Here is a 14570-nt window from a genome sequence, read left to right as displayed (position 1 = left end):
AAAATGCCTCCTGCCCTGCTTTGGGGGATCCAGGAGCGCCTATGCTGCAGCGTGCTCCCCCGTGCCAGGGTGCGAAGGGCAACTTGGGATGCTGCAGCCCTCCTGTCACAGGCACCGGGGGCTGCACGTGCCCCTGGGGGTCCAGGAGGGGACGTGGTGTCCTGGGCTGGGGGCTTGGGGGAAGAAATTCATGCTGCCCTTCCCGGGCTAATGGCAGACTTTTGCTGTGGCCTTAGCTGGGTCATGTAGCGAGTCGGTGACTGGATTTTCCCATCTGTAAAATGAGGCCGTTGCTCTGCCCTGGCTCCCAGCAATGCTGCGAGGTTGGACCTGTCATTGTTTCTTGGGTGCCTGGACTGGGACACTGGCAGAATGTAATTAAACGTTTCACAACCGTACTCTGAGTTGTCACAGACCTGGTGCTGGGCAGACAGAGGAAAAGCAACCATGGCTTCAAAAACAACCCTTCCCCCCTTTTCTTTTTCACGCTTCCCTGCTGGCAGGGAGGGCAGGTACCGAAAAGCAGACGGTGCTGTCTGCTGTAAACACTCGTTAGCTCCCCGTGACATCCAAGATCTCTGCCACCTGTGTTTCCTTTGGGTTGCTGTTTGTTTATAGAAGATAAAGCTGGTTCTCAGTAAAGGAAAAGCTGGAGTTCCCAGTTTGTCAGGGCCCAGAGCTGTATGAAGTCCAGGATGTTATCTCTGTTTCTACCTCTACAACAGCACAGCACTGAGCGCACCGCTAACTGCGCGGAAAGAGCCAAGGCTCTGCTCGCTTGGGACCATTTTGTTCGCCACACAGAGCTCTACCCAGCTCGTTTTGAGTTGTTTTTCACATTCTCGGAAGGCCACGGCTGCTTCAAACCATCTTCAGAAAAACAACTGCCTCTTCCTCTTTTTCAGCAGCCAGAGGTGATTTCTGCCCCCTTAAATAGCAGTCTGATTTGAGAAGTGATTCTCAAACTGCAGCTGGGGAGTTTCTGTTCCTTTTCCTGGAGCAGCAGCCCTCACGGAGAGGGGAGGGGAGCCGAGGGCTCTTTCTGGCACCTTCCTGAGGCTCTGCAGGCGTGCAGACAGGAATTGAGCCCATCTCTGGCCTTGCTGCACAGGTGAACCAACACCTCGATGCAGAAAGATCCACAGGTAACCTGTCTCAGGGAAGCTTCAGCCTGTGGGTTTCACACCCCCTGAGCTAACCCCATTTATCTTCAGACTGTGCCCTGAAATGCTGCTTGGACACAGGAACGGTCCAGTCAGCAGTGGATGGTACACGAAGAATGGCTTCCAGGTGACTCAGTGGTGATCCAGTGACTGGATGTACAGATAGAAGTGTCCAGGCGGATTTTTAATCAGTGAGGTCAGCAGCTGAGACATGCAAGATGTACTGGGAGTGGATTTAATACCTGATCTACACAGGTTTTGTGATGCTTTAACTAATAGATTAAAGAACGTGGTGACACAGCTCCTTTTGTACCTTGTCTGGCCACATCCATGCCAGGGGAAGGCAGGCTGGCTTCTAACAACTCCAGTTAAATCCACACAAACTCCGTGAAAATCACTGATGCCAAAGTACCTGTAATCTTTAGGTCTGGTAACCGAAGTGCTGTTGATAAGACAGGTGGGTGCATTTTTTGATCTCTTAGTCCTCTGTCATCATCCCTTCACAGCAGCGTGCTGCTAGGGAGAGAGCACGGGATCGCTCTTACATCCTCCTCTGAGTAAGCCCCAGAGTAAACAGTGGAATTAGTGAGAATGGCCTTGAAGGAGCCGTTTCCTTGGCACTGCTAACGGCAGCTTAGTCATGCTCCACCAGGAAACCTGGACTTGAATTTTCCATTCACAAGTGAAATTTAACTGTCAAATGCTACTGCTCAATCTGTATGATTTCTAGTATTTACCTCCCCTTAAGAGCCAACCAAAACCCCCTAAAAGCAGCTTTTTTCCCTGTCTTTGGTCATTGGTTTGAAGCCCTGCTCTGGTCCAAAGTCAGCGTGAAATCCCTGATCCGCCCCCAAAAGTCTCGTAGGGAAGGAAAGGGCAGAGAGCTGCTACAAAAGAAATTACCTCAAAGGTATTTGTGTTGGTTAAGGTTCTCCAGAAGCTTCATTTTAACCAAATTTAATCTGCGCTGAATTTTCCTCATACTACCCCGTAATGCCCAATTTGAAATGCAGTTTCAGTCCAATGGGGAAGAACAACACAAGGGGTTGCTTTCCCAAGCAGCTCCATCTGATAAAAATAGCACGGTAATGACAGAAATGGGGGGACAGTAATAAACAGTTTGATCTATTGCTTGGGAAAGTTTTTCCACAAATGCCATGTAGAAAACTGTCTCTTTCTGTTCTCAGGTCCATAAAATTACTTTTCCACTCATCAGCCAGGTCTTAATGGACATGATTAAAGAGGAACTCTGGGGGCAGCTCTGTCTGGCTGTGCAGGCACGGCAATGCAGCTAGCAGGCCTCCAGGGCTGAGCCTCGATCCTCATCACTACTGTCTCTTCTGAACGTGTGCTTGTGTTTAGAGAAGAGCACAGAAATGATTTTTTTAAAAACACGGGGGTAAAAGCGTTTTTTACTGTGACAAAAGAAGTACATGGGCCTCTGCTGAAACAACTTTGAAGCATTTTGAAACATCTCTGGCAATGCTCTTTGCTGCTTTCCTGTTGCAGCGACTTACCGCTTCCCCCTGATGATAAAGTAGAAACTAGACGTTATCTAGACTATTATCAGACAGGAAAAGAAGCTAAGAGATACCCCTGAAGCATCCTGAAGCTGGTAAAAATCCCAGCCTTGCCTTCCTGTGCTCAGAAAAACACCACTTAAGAGGGAGAGACTGACACGAGATCTGAGCAAAGCACATGTTTAGTATGCATCTCCGTGCGCCTGGCATACGCTGCTGCCCACCGTTATTTACCTTTGACAGAAAAGCGCAGGTGTGGCAGGCAGACTTCCTCAGGAAGCTGCCACCTAGGACCTGAGGCACCGCGGCAGGCTGAACCCAAACAGCACCAGAGCACTTTGCAGCGCTCAGCATCAGGAGGGGCTCTGCTGCAGCCATATCCGAGCAGTGGAGAACACAGGCATCGGGGAGCTGGGGTGCCGACTGCTCAGTTTATTCCTTCTTTCTTCTCTCCCCTTTCGAAATTGCTGCTAATTCACCCTCTGAGCACACCTTGCTGCCATTCTGCTGAGAATGTTTTAAATTACGCTGCCCCTGCAGCTGGCATCAAGACATACTTGATCCAGCCATGACAGAGCTCCCAACAAGACTGAGCAGCAGGTTGTTACTCTGTCACCTGGACGACCAGCAGGGCCTAGCTGTGCTATACTGTGGTCTACCCCTGGGTGCAGAAACGGGTTACGTGGGAGGTAACGGGGAAGTGGCAGCTGTGACAGAAGGCAGCCACTGCGGACACCCACGTCAGCGTGATGGTAACTGGAGACCCTCACACAGGAAGCCATCTCACCCAGAGAAACCTTCCCAATGCACTTTGTGTTGCAGCTCCGTAAAACGTAACCAGTGGAGATACGCAGACACATCTTTAGCAAACTCTGACAATGCTGCTTACTTTTCTTAGTCACCTTTCCTAGAACTAACCCAAAATGTGATCCAGTTTTCTCTGGAGTTAACCAGTCAGACACCGGTACCTCAGTTACTGCAGCCATAGAAGCTGTGGATCACAAAGTCTGCCTTTTTCAAACCCGTAGATGTCCTCTGTCTCCAAAGGACTGTTGTTTTTTTCCCTACAATTTGTCTAATAAAAGATTTTCTTCAAACTAACAGTTTTAAAATCAGTTTCGATGTTTACCCCTTTTCTTTAAAAATTGGTACTCTTTGCTAAGAGCTACAGTAAGTGAAAAGAAGACCTAATCTATCTGGAAAGAGCTGATGGTTTCTCCCGCTAGGTAAGATTATGTTCGTAGTAACGTTGCCTTTATTCTCTGTGTTGCTATCCCACCACATACATAGGAAATCATTTCAGCCAGATCATTCAGGTCCATGTTTATTAACAAGCTCGTACACTGTCAACACTTAGGATGCCTGAAAGAAAGAACACTAATAGAACACAGTCTTCATGTTTCAGATGGCAACCGCCTCAAGATTATTCCCATTCAAATCATTAACCCAAACCAGTTTATGCAAAAACAACTGGGCACTGCAGTCCAACACTACAGAAGGAATGGCTGAGGGGATGTCCAGCAGTGTGTGGGGGTGTATCAATCTGACGCAGAAAGACAAGTGTTATTAGAGTTCCCGGGAGACAGTCTCTCTTACAAGCCCAGTTTGGTCCTTCTCCAGTGTCTCCTTTTGGAGTTGTACCTAAGACAAAAGCAGTGGAAGTTAGCAAAATGCACACTTGAGGATCCAGGTGGACCGAAAACACCTTCAGTAAGTTCAGCAGTAAAGGACAGAAATCTTTTTTACATGCTACAGTTGCAAGCTGCCAACAAAAATCAACTTTGTACTGGTTTTTAATCAAATTTCCATCAGTTTACTTTCTTCATTCACTAATTACGATGCTACTGCAACAGAATCTAAACCTCGAGAAAGAAACATGTCTAGAGAGAGATGCATTAGCACTGGCATGTCAATAGTCTGCCTTGTCTTTTGGAGACAAAACGTTTATTGGTTGTCCAATGATAATGAATGCTACCTCGTTAATGTAAATTCACAGCCTAAAACAAAAATTATCATTTTTGTCCAAAACATGGAAGAGCAGCATATGGAAAACACCATCACCCCTGGAAGCATTCAAGGCCAGGCTGGATGGGGCTTTGGGCAACCTGGTCTGGCAGGAGGTGTCCCTGCCCATGGCAGGGGGGTGGAACTGGGTGGGCTTTAAGGTCCCTTCCAACCCAAACCGCTCTGCGATTCCATGATTCTTCCAGGAAAGTATGGATATTCATTTATGCGCCACAAGAGATGTACATGTTAAGGACGAATGGTTTCACCAACGAGTAGGTAAAACCAAAGACAACATTAACAGAGTTACTCTCAGCAGGAAAATGGCAGTACTCCCACAGAATGAAGCACTGCAATTGCAGCCTGCTTTAGTACACAGTTTGGAATAAAACTGATGACTGAGGAATCAAACACAAGGCAAAAAATAATGGTTTTGCCCCATAATACAGTATTTCGAAGTACTGCAATTCAGCCAAAACAGAAGCCCTTTTAAAGTTGGTATCTGGAAGACAAAGTTTGTGGCGCTCAACTTTGATCTTTCCCAGAAAGAAATGAGTTAACAAAAGCAAAAGGACAGAACCTGGGTGTGCTGCCTCAGTGCCTAAGCCAGCCACTGCTACTGTCACTCTCCTTACTACTTAGAAGAAAAAAAATAAATGTATCTGAGAGAAAGAATTCTATTCCCTCTAAGAAGTCTAGACAGGGAAGCATACAAGCTACAGAGCTGGCTGCATGTGACTAGACTAGTAAGCCAAAGGGCTTAGATAAGCACCACCTTTCATACACCTCACATTTATCTAGTATTCTGCAGCATTCTCTTATCACGCTTCCTGAAATTCAGTGGAACTCCTTCAAATGAATGCCACAGCAGTGAATCAAGGATCTTATACTGTCACTTTTATAGTCCCTAAACCCAACAAGACCTTTGTTTCTCTACACACCATGTGCATCTCTGAACACCTGCTTTGTGCAAAGTACTCTTCCATGAAGATGCAACAACAGGGACAGCTGGGAGAGAGAGAAAAGGTGCTGGGGAGAGGAGTGTCAGAAGCAGAGTGGCTGCCAAAGTAAAAATTTTGGAATAAATCATCCGTATGTTCAGCTTACGCTTTCATGTCTCCATGCTAACATCTGTAGATACTGACAGAGAACTGGAACAAAATAACTGCTACAGGATGAGAAGACACAGGAGCCCCACACAGCCTCAAGAAAACACAGTAGGACAACAGAATTGGGTGCTCTGCCCCAGAAATACTCGTATGGCAGTCACACCCATGAAACTGCACTCTTGCACACACGAATGCTATGACACGCTCAGCACCTTCTCACGTCGCACAGGCCGCCTGCTTTAGGGCCCATGCAGCTCCCTGGAGCACAGGAGCCGGTCTCGTTACCTGATCTTATTGCCTGTTTTCATGCGGATCCACTGCGGGATGGGCCGGTTTTGCTTCTGCTTCTTCGCGAGGAAGCGTTTGATCTTGAACGTCTTGTGGGACGACTGCAAGAGAGAGCGGCCGTTAGTGCTGCGGGAGGGGGCCATGAGGGACCGTGAGGGACCATGAGGGCTCTGACGGGCCGTGAGGGGGCTGTGAGGGCTCTGACGGGCCATGACGGGCTGTGAGGCGCTGTGAGGGAGCCGCCATTTCGCGGGCGGTGAGGGAAGGCCCGATGCGGCGCCCCCCGCCCCGCCGTGTCCCCGCCGCCCCCGGGGAAGCCCCGTCCCGTCCCGGGGTGGCGGATGGCGGCGGATGGCGGCCGCTGGTCTCACCATGGCGCGGCGGTGCCTGGCGTCCCGGCGATGGCGGCAGCGGAAGGGGCGGCCCGGGCGGGAGGATGCGGTAACGATGGCGGCGACAAGATGGGCGCGGGCCCAGCCCGGCGCCTCCTGGCGGCCCGGCGGAGCTGAGAGAGGGACGGCGGCGGCAAGAGTTTGTGCGAGTTTATTGGGTTCGGTACAAAAAATCGCTATGGCTAAAATTCGCGAGCTTAAAAGGAGCTGCTACTGGTGAAGTTCTCTTTCTCGGCTGTAAGACAATACTTGGAATTAGAGGGGAAGGGGAGCGGGCACCGAGAGGGCAGGAGTGCGGGAGTGTTTCAGGCTCCAGACAAGGGAGAACGCTTGAAAAGAACCCGACGTACGACTACATGTGATTAAAAATAAGCATTTCAGTGTAGGTAGACTTTACATGAGAATTTGTCAACAAGTATCCAATACTAAGCCAGCTTATTCATACACTCCAACTTAAGTGGTTCTCTGGATAAATTAATTAATTAAGAGGCCTCAGGAAGGTCTCTCCCTTCCCAAGGTCTTTATGCAATTCCAGATGTTCTCTTTTCAAGAGCAGAGGGCTCTACTCCACTGGTACCTCAGCCACCACCGCCTGCATACCTGTCTCAGTGCTAGAGCAATACAATTTAGCTAACACAGTCTCAGGTAGGAGCACCACACGACACAGTAACACCCACATTAACTCCGTGCCACTTCAAGCTTGCTCTGCTTAAGTGCATCAAACACTGGCTCTGATTGCTTTACAGTAAAGCTCTGGCATTAGATCCAGGTGTCATCTCCTCCTGACTGCATGACTCATTTAATATCAAACTTAAGGCCACAAAGTCTTTCTACTTTGCAAAGATTCTCTTCTCTGTTGTAGTTAGATGCTGGGAAAATAAACTCAAATAACTGAAAATACAATGAGAACACATTTCAAATTCCGAATCTACAACTGAGGTTCTTTAGCCAGAAACATCCAACAGCGCAACGCCCCCTCTTCTTCCTTTGTTCCTTCTTCACTTCGAAGGCACTTCTGGATTGCGTAGTACATGCTCTTTGGCTGCACAGACAGTCAGAACACATAAGGCCTGCATGCTAGTCACTCCTCTTCCTTCATGTTACTGGTCTCACTCTCTTGTTTCTTATCCGCTCCCTGATCTGTCGGCTTGGCAGCACTGTCTTCGTACTGACACAATCTGCTTCGGCTTCGGGCTCCTGGCTGGTACAGCTGCATTGCTGGACGATCCTGAAATAAATCAAAGCTATTTAGACCCTTTCATAGCCTCAGTGCTCTTGTGGTTATTACGGTATCAGCAAGATTAAAAATGGCTCAATTTCAAACTTTTCAAGATGTTCTAAGCTATTATTCCAAAGTGGCAATGCAACTTCAATTGTCTTAAATCAAGGCTGTTCCTGTTCAAGCCACAAAGAACACTGCACATGGTTGAAATTATGTGTAATCTACTTTTGACAGATGAGTTCCCCCTCTCTCAGAATACAGACCAACTTTAAAGTTCCTCCAAAACTTTTGAGTTTCATTGTATCCAATAACATCTCAATTGACACAGAAAACTTATGTATTAATGCTGCAAAAGCAGACTTACAGATCATACAAAACTGAACTCAAGGCACTGTATCATGAGTTTATACTATCATAAGTTTATTCCATCATATTCTGCATGTAGCAGAATTGTCCCTGTTTTGGAGGAAACTGTTCAATCGCTCTCCCATGTCGAGATGTCTTTTCAGGCATGCAGAGCATCAGCAAAGATACACAGATAGAATTACTGATGCTCTACTGACACCTTAAGGATGGAGCCTGCTGGCATAAATCATCAAATAAAATGAGATCAGCACATTTACAATTTAGCCCACTACCCTGGCTTAATTCCTATGCAGTGACAAGAACAACAAAAATCACAAAATTTAGTAAACAAATGTGGAAGCTTTCTAGCAGGGGCAAATTTGTTACATTAACACGGAAAAGTTTCACAGAAACCATATGGTTCTTTTCTTAAGTGTATTTATCCTAAAATACATACTGGCCCCTATGAATTAGCACATGAAATTAAAGAAACCCAGCACCTTGTTTCTGATACGATCCCTCTTAATTGTATCCTCTTTTTTATCGTCTTTGGTTACTTTCTCAGATTTGTCCATGCCGCTGGTAAAGTCTGTAAGATCACTCTTCTTTCCCTTTTCTCTGAGCAAGTCTCTTTCCTTTTTCACCTCTTCCTCTTTTCTTCTAAAAACCTTCTCTTTCTCAAAGCGCTCTTTCTGCCTCCGACGCTCTTCTTCCTGGCGTCTCAGTTTCTCCCTCTGTGCTCTCTCATATTCTCTGTCTCTTTCAAAATCTCTATCTCGGTCCCTGTAGTCCTTTACACACTCATCTTCTGATCTGTATGAAAACAAAACTGAAAATGAAGCCCAAAAGATTCATCAAACAGAGCTGGGAGATCAATGCAATACTGGTGTAAATTTGCAATATGAAGACGACAGATTGGTACGTTCTAGGGAGCTTTTGGGAAACTGTCCTAACCCGAGTCATGCATGATAACCAGAGATGGCACCGAGTGCTAGCATTTCTTAGCCTTCTGCTCACATAGCTGGCTGAGTTTCCTCTGGCTTTGGAAAGCACCTCAATTTCTCTGCCTCACATGGCAGAACTGAACCTTGAGCAGATCATGGAGCTGTTGAGAATTAGACTTTCCACTCTGAACTTTTACAAGACTTAAAAGGCACTAGTAACTGGAGTATGCCTCTCCTCTTGCCACGGTTATAATTCTCTCATTGCAAGGATTGTGCCCGCGGCCTGTTGTAGGTCCTCTACCCCTGGGCTTCTCTTGCAGAGCTCCTAGAGAAAGTTGCAAAAATATTCAAATTTGTCCACTAGTGAAGAAATATCGGGTAATTCACACAGCTTCTTGTAATCATGGGGATGTGCACAGCCACAGAGAACACATCCCAGGCCTTTTATCAGGAAAATGATTTGAAAAGAATTTCAAAACATGGTCATGGCAGAGCAGCCTGACCTTCAGTATGATCAGGAAACAAGTTATATATACATATAGATATTTATAGCAAGTACTAGAATACTTTTTTGCCTTCTCTTCTTTTGTCTCCCCATCAGATCGTTTGGCAGATGCACTACTCGCATTTTTTTCCTCCCTCAGAGTCTCTTTTTCCAGTTTCTTGGATTTTTCTTTTTTCTCCAAGTCTTTTTCATCTTTTTCAGGCTTCTTAAGTAGCTACAAAGGAAACAGAAGTCTCAACTAAAAAGCTCACTCTAACACATATTGTTTGGCACAACACCGAAATTGCATCAAAGGAACCACAGTCCGGTAGGAAATATACGTTAATGTTACTGCAAATCGCAGTACTTCTAAAAGCTGGAGTGTATGAGTAAGCGTAATCCACACAGCAGACTAGGGTTTTTCTCCTAAAACACGCCATGTTAGGAAGCTTAAGAATAGTCTCTATTCCATAGTAAATTCACGAGTCTGTTCACCACAGCATGTACAACAGTCACATGACAAAAGCTTTAAATAGTACTATGAAGCATTACAGCACGTTAACTTTTACAATGCCTAATATTGAGTGTTACAAAAAAAGTGGTCATTTACTAACACCAAACCCATGTGTTTCTTCACACAATACTCAAAGCACATATTGAAAGACTGATATACAAATAATAGGGGAAAGGGAATGTAACAGTTTATAATAAAGAACTGTTCTAGACCTTAATCTTTGGTTCTTCTTTTGATCTGTCTCTTTCTTTTTCTGGACATCTGTCTACTTTCTTCAGTTTTTCTGCTTCTTTTCTCTTCCTTCTCTCCTCCTCTTTCCATTTTCTTCTTTCTTCTTCTCTTTGTCTTTTTCTTTCCAGTTCTCTCCTCCTCCTCTCCTCTCTTTTCTCCTCTCTCAGTCTCTGTGTTTGTAAAAAAACAAAAGAGAAACAGTGCATTTTTATTATAGAAAACATCCCTTTAAGGCAAACAGGATATCTTGCTACAAAGCGATGGAGTATTCCATCAGAAAATAACTCATCTCAAAACTGTCCCTATTGTTAAAGAAAAACGTGTTGTTGTCTCTACTGCACTGTTGTGAACCTGAATTTTTACAGCAGTTTGTTGTGGTTTTGTTTTTTAAAAACTGTACAAGTCAAGACTTATGAAAGGAAATAAACATTAGACTTAGCCCTTATCATTCTGGTTTCAGTTAAATCTGACCGATCTGTGATTTTCTCCACCGCTAAAAGTTAAAATGATATATTGCAGGAGAAAGATCACCTACAAGTACCACAGCCACAACTGCATTAAAACGGAATCTGGTTTTGCAGCACCACAGAAGTATCTAGGACGCTGCTAGCTGTGACCAGAACGTGCATAAAGCGCCACCATTAATACAAAGGCCAGCACTCTAATAGTGTGAACCATATATTAACAAGGAATTTGGGCTGAAAGCTTTTTCTTTAAAAGGAAGAGCAGAAACATACCAATGTATACCTTGCAAAATACGTATTATACATACTCATATTCTAAAGGAGCAAATTAATGCATCTGCAGACAACAAGAAGATTCTGGAGAGAAGTCTTACCTGTTTATTTTTCAAGAAGTTCAATAAGGGAGTAGTCTTTTTAGCTAGAGAATATATGAAAGCAAACATAAACAATGTTTTACCCAATACTGCAATACCTATAGCAAAACTCTACATGCTATGAAGAAGCCTTATAGAATATGCAATCTCTCTCACACATACAGCAACACAGCAGTGAAACAAGTACTCCAATGCGATCCTAAAACAATGACAATAATTACAGTTCAATGAATTTGTTCAGGATACTAATATGTTAGCCAGCATACCTATCTGTAAAGGGATATTTAGTCTGCATTATGATTTTCTCAGTTTCCCTCACTTTGAAAAACATACCTGTAACGTGCTAACATGCTTAAAAAAAAAAGATTCTTCTCCTTCTGGTCCATTTTACTCAACCGCAATAGAATTTATCGTGCGCCTGCATGGAACATCACTGCATCTCCCTGAAATGCAGCCACTCCACAGCCTTATCTGGCTAACTAACATCTGCCTTGCAGTTTAAAACAGGAAGATTATCTTATAAAATTCAAATAAAGGTGTGAATTTAGATCATAGGAGCAAAAGAAGCACGCTGAATAATATTAGCCTAAAGGTTCAACAATACCAATTAAACAAACGTACAAAAGAATACAGACTCTTCAAGGTTGAAAAATCATAGCTTCAAATTACACCACATATGTTTCTTTGTGCTCTAGGAAAATGTAACTACAGCACGTCGATTTCCATACCTATTAGCTCTTTGTTTCTTGCCTCTATTTCCTCCAACAAAGTTTCAGGAGTAGAGGTTAGCTTTTCATCATCTGCACTGTAACTTTCCAGAAACTTCTTGTACTCTGGATCTATGGGAGAAGGGGAGAGAAGGAAAAAGAGATGCACTGTAGCATGATGAAGAACCTGCTTGTGCGCTGCTGGAAGTTTGGAATAGGTTTCTACAAGTTGTGTTGTTTATATGGTGCCTTTCCATGAATTGGCAATCCTCAAATGAGCTGCTGTATTAAGTTTGTCTGGGACAATCATATTTAACCAATTTGCAGCTGACAAAGCAGAAGTAATAAGCTTCACATATAATTAAGCATTCTATCAACACGCTATGGTGTCACACTGAAAATGTTATATTGCAGCTACTGGTAGGACTTCAGCCTCTACATGCAAAACAAATTAGCTAGCTGTTATACCATCTTCAATAGTCCCAGTTTTGGCATCCTTTTTCTTGCTCTTCTTTTTTGCAGCTTTTTGGAAAGGTGCAAACTCTACGATGGCAGCATACTCCTGACCTGTTAAGAGGGGAGGAAAAAACACATTAAAATAGAGATGGAACAGATTTGAAACAGAACATAGTGTATGTGGCTAAAACAGAAAGATGAGCCTCACCGGGAATATGCAATACTAGAAGAGACTACTGGAATGACATAAAAAAAAACCTTGCATTTTAAAAGCCATTTAATTAAAGTAATTTTAGAGACAGCAAAATTTTACCCTCTTGCAATGTTAACATACTATCAAATTCACAGACCCACAACAACAAAGAAGTACTGGACTTAAGACTGCCCACAACCGTCACTTCAGCCACCCCAGGTACACTGTACCACACAACATCCTCATCCTACAAACTATGCATTCATTGTGCAAGCAGAAGAGAACATTTTAAGTTAAGGCAACTGAGGCAAACCTCAACTGTTGGCAGCACGCAATAGAATACAACCACCACACGTTACAGGCTGGCTTTAAGATCTCATCTTGCAACACAAATGCTTAATAAATCTAATATTATTGTTTGATATGGCAAAGGCAGTGAGTGAGCTGTTAAACTGCAAAGTAATATCTTTAAAAAAAAAAAAAAAAAAACAACAATGCACATGGGCATTATGAGAACCTGGTCATGCAACCCTTCTAAATAAGACAGGCTTTCATGAATAGACCTTTGTGTCACACAGAACACCCGGATGGATGAAAGTTAAAATGCATGTACTTGAAACAAAGCTCAATGTGAAACTCTTGGCCTACTGAAACCCAGACAACTGCTCCTGACAAACCTTCCACTAACTATGCGATTTTAAGGTCTACCAGCGATAGACTAACAAGTTTTAATGCTACCCACCGTAAGCCATTTTAAGCTACAAAACTGAAAGACATGAGATGTGCTGACATCTAAATACCTAACAGGTATTTAGAAAACAGATAAGTAGTGACTAAGTGCCTGGGTGTTTACCCAATTAATTAAACTAAATTTTTGTTTCTGCCAAGATTAATGTTGCCAGAGAGCAGTCACTTCCACAACTGCAGGGAACAAGCCGTTCCTTGTACCGAACCAAAATGGCTCACTCAGTTCTGAAGTGCCAAATATATTAATTTGAATTAAAATGCGACCAAAAATAGGTCATATTGCTAGAAGCGTACAGAACAGTAGAGGCGAGGCACAGAGGGTGACAGCACTCGCCTCAGCTTCCTTTTCTTTGGAGAGGGACAACACCCACCACTGGCACTCTGCAGGCTTCGTACTCAGGTATGACAATGCATGACGCGAGTATTAGCCTCGCCAACAACAAATGGCTTTGATATCAGTACTATCCTGAACCACACTTCACTAGATTTAGCACACAATATATAAAATTAACCTGGACTAATTTCTGCAAAGAATAGAATGTTTGATCTGGGTGTTTGTTTTTTGATGTAGGGCATCATGTTCACTTAAGGCATTGAAAATAAGCACCCAAGAAACCAGGGGTGGTGTGCTGGGAAGCTCACACCCACCCCTTGAGTCCAGCCAACACACACCGCTCACACGAGGCTGGATGAAGACACACGGCCGCGGGCTGCCCACTTGCCTTTGTGATCAACGAACACGTAGCCGTCAAAGCGATCCCTGAAGAGCACGATGTCCTCCTGGTTTTTGAAGTTGATGTAGGCTCTTGAGAACATGTGAGGGTACAGGCTGCGGAGAGAGACAAGGCGCGCGGTGCGGCTGAGCAGCCGGCCGGGGCTGGCGGGGCCCACCCGCGGCGGGGAAGAGCTCCTACCTGGAGTCGTTGGCGAAGAACTCGAAGTAGTCGTGCTCGGGCAGGGGCTGCAGGTGCTCCTCCAGCTGCTCCTTGGTGAGGCTGGGCGGCAGCCGCCGGATCACCACCTGCGGGGCCGTTAGAGCCGTTACTGGGGTCGTTACTGGGGCGGCCGTTGGGGCGGCCGTTGGGCTCCCCCCCGCCCCCCGAGGCGCCCCCAGCCCCGTCAGGCCCCGTCACGGCCGGGGCGGCGCAGGCCGCACCTTGCTCAGCGCCTCCTTCTTGTCCTTGGGCCGCTCCAGCCGCTCCAGCTCGGCGCCGCCGGCCCTGCCCTCCGAGCCGGCCCCGGCCCCGGCCCCGGCCCCAGCGGCGGGCCCGGGCCCCCCGCGGCGCTCCTTGGGCCTGGCGTTCTCCTTGTCCTCCTTCATGCCGGGCCCGGGGCAGCGCCGCGCACCCCAGCGCCCCCCTCGGCCGCGCGGCTGCGCCTTGCCCGGGCCCGCCGGCCGCGGGCTCCCCGCCC

General features: G+C 45.7%; 2 protein-coding genes and 1 non-coding gene across 3 annotated transcripts; all 3 read right to left on the bottom strand.

Moving 5' to 3' along the window:
- Nucleotides 1–3994: 3994 nt before the first annotated feature.
- RPL39 (ribosomal protein L39) lies at nt 3995–6610 on the bottom strand. The gene is made up of 3 exons (XM_035541301.2): nt 6456–6610; nt 6082–6185; nt 3995–4324 (listed from the first exon to the last, which is right to left on the bottom strand). Exons 1-3 carry the CDS (start codon nt 6456–6458, stop codon nt 4276–4278), a joined length of 156 nt encoding a protein of 51 aa, XP_035397194.1. The 5' UTR covers nt 6459–6610; the 3' UTR covers nt 3995–4275.
- Nucleotides 4926–5057, bottom strand: LOC118245648 (small nucleolar RNA SNORA69). Its single transcript, XR_004777920.1, has one exon. It is a non-coding gene; the product is annotated as a small nucleolar RNA SNORA69 (small nucleolar RNA).
- Nucleotides 6611–7240: 630 nt separating the features above from the next.
- On the bottom strand, nt 7241–14555 carry UPF3B (UPF3B regulator of nonsense mediated mRNA decay). Its single transcript, XM_035541299.2, has 10 exons — nt 14314–14555; nt 14072–14178; nt 13880–13986; nt 12230–12328; nt 11783–11893; nt 11055–11098; nt 10198–10386; nt 9555–9706; nt 8544–8856; nt 7241–7704 (listed from the first exon to the last, which is right to left on the bottom strand). The coding sequence occupies exons 1-10, from the start codon at nt 14476–14478 to the stop codon at nt 7558–7560; spliced, it is 1434 nt and encodes a 477-aa protein (XP_035397192.1). The 5' UTR covers nt 14479–14555; the 3' UTR covers nt 7241–7557.
- Between the last annotated feature and the right edge of the window lie 15 nt (nt 14556–14570).

The sequence above is a fragment of the Cygnus atratus genome, chromosome 13 (assembly GCF_013377495.2).
Source record: "Cygnus atratus isolate AKBS03 ecotype Queensland, Australia chromosome 13, CAtr_DNAZoo_HiC_assembly, whole genome shotgun sequence".
Lineage (NCBI taxonomy): Eukaryota > Metazoa > Chordata > Aves > Anseriformes > Anatidae > Cygnus > Cygnus atratus.
The sequence above is the reverse complement of the archived record's forward strand: the minus strand, read 5'-3'. Positions and strand labels throughout refer to the sequence as shown.

Coding starts and splice junctions, on each gene's coding strand:
- UPF3B (XM_035541299.2), bottom strand. CDS start 14,478: ATGAAGGAGGACAAGGAGAACGCCAGGCCCAAGGAGCGCCGCGGGGGG. Junction 12,329..13,879: donor CGTGTTCGTTGATCACAAAG/GCAAGTGGGCAG, acceptor CCCTCTTAACAG/GTCAGGAGTATGCTGCCATC. Junction 9,707..10,197: donor AAGAAGAACCAAAGATTAAG/GTCTAGAACAGT, acceptor TTTCCTTTGTAG/CTACTTAAGAAGCCTGAAAA.
- RPL39 (XM_035541301.2), bottom strand. Junction 4,325..6,081: donor AAAACAGGCAATAAGATCAG/GTAACGAGACCG, acceptor CTTTTGTCTTAG/GTACAACTCCAAAAGGAGAC.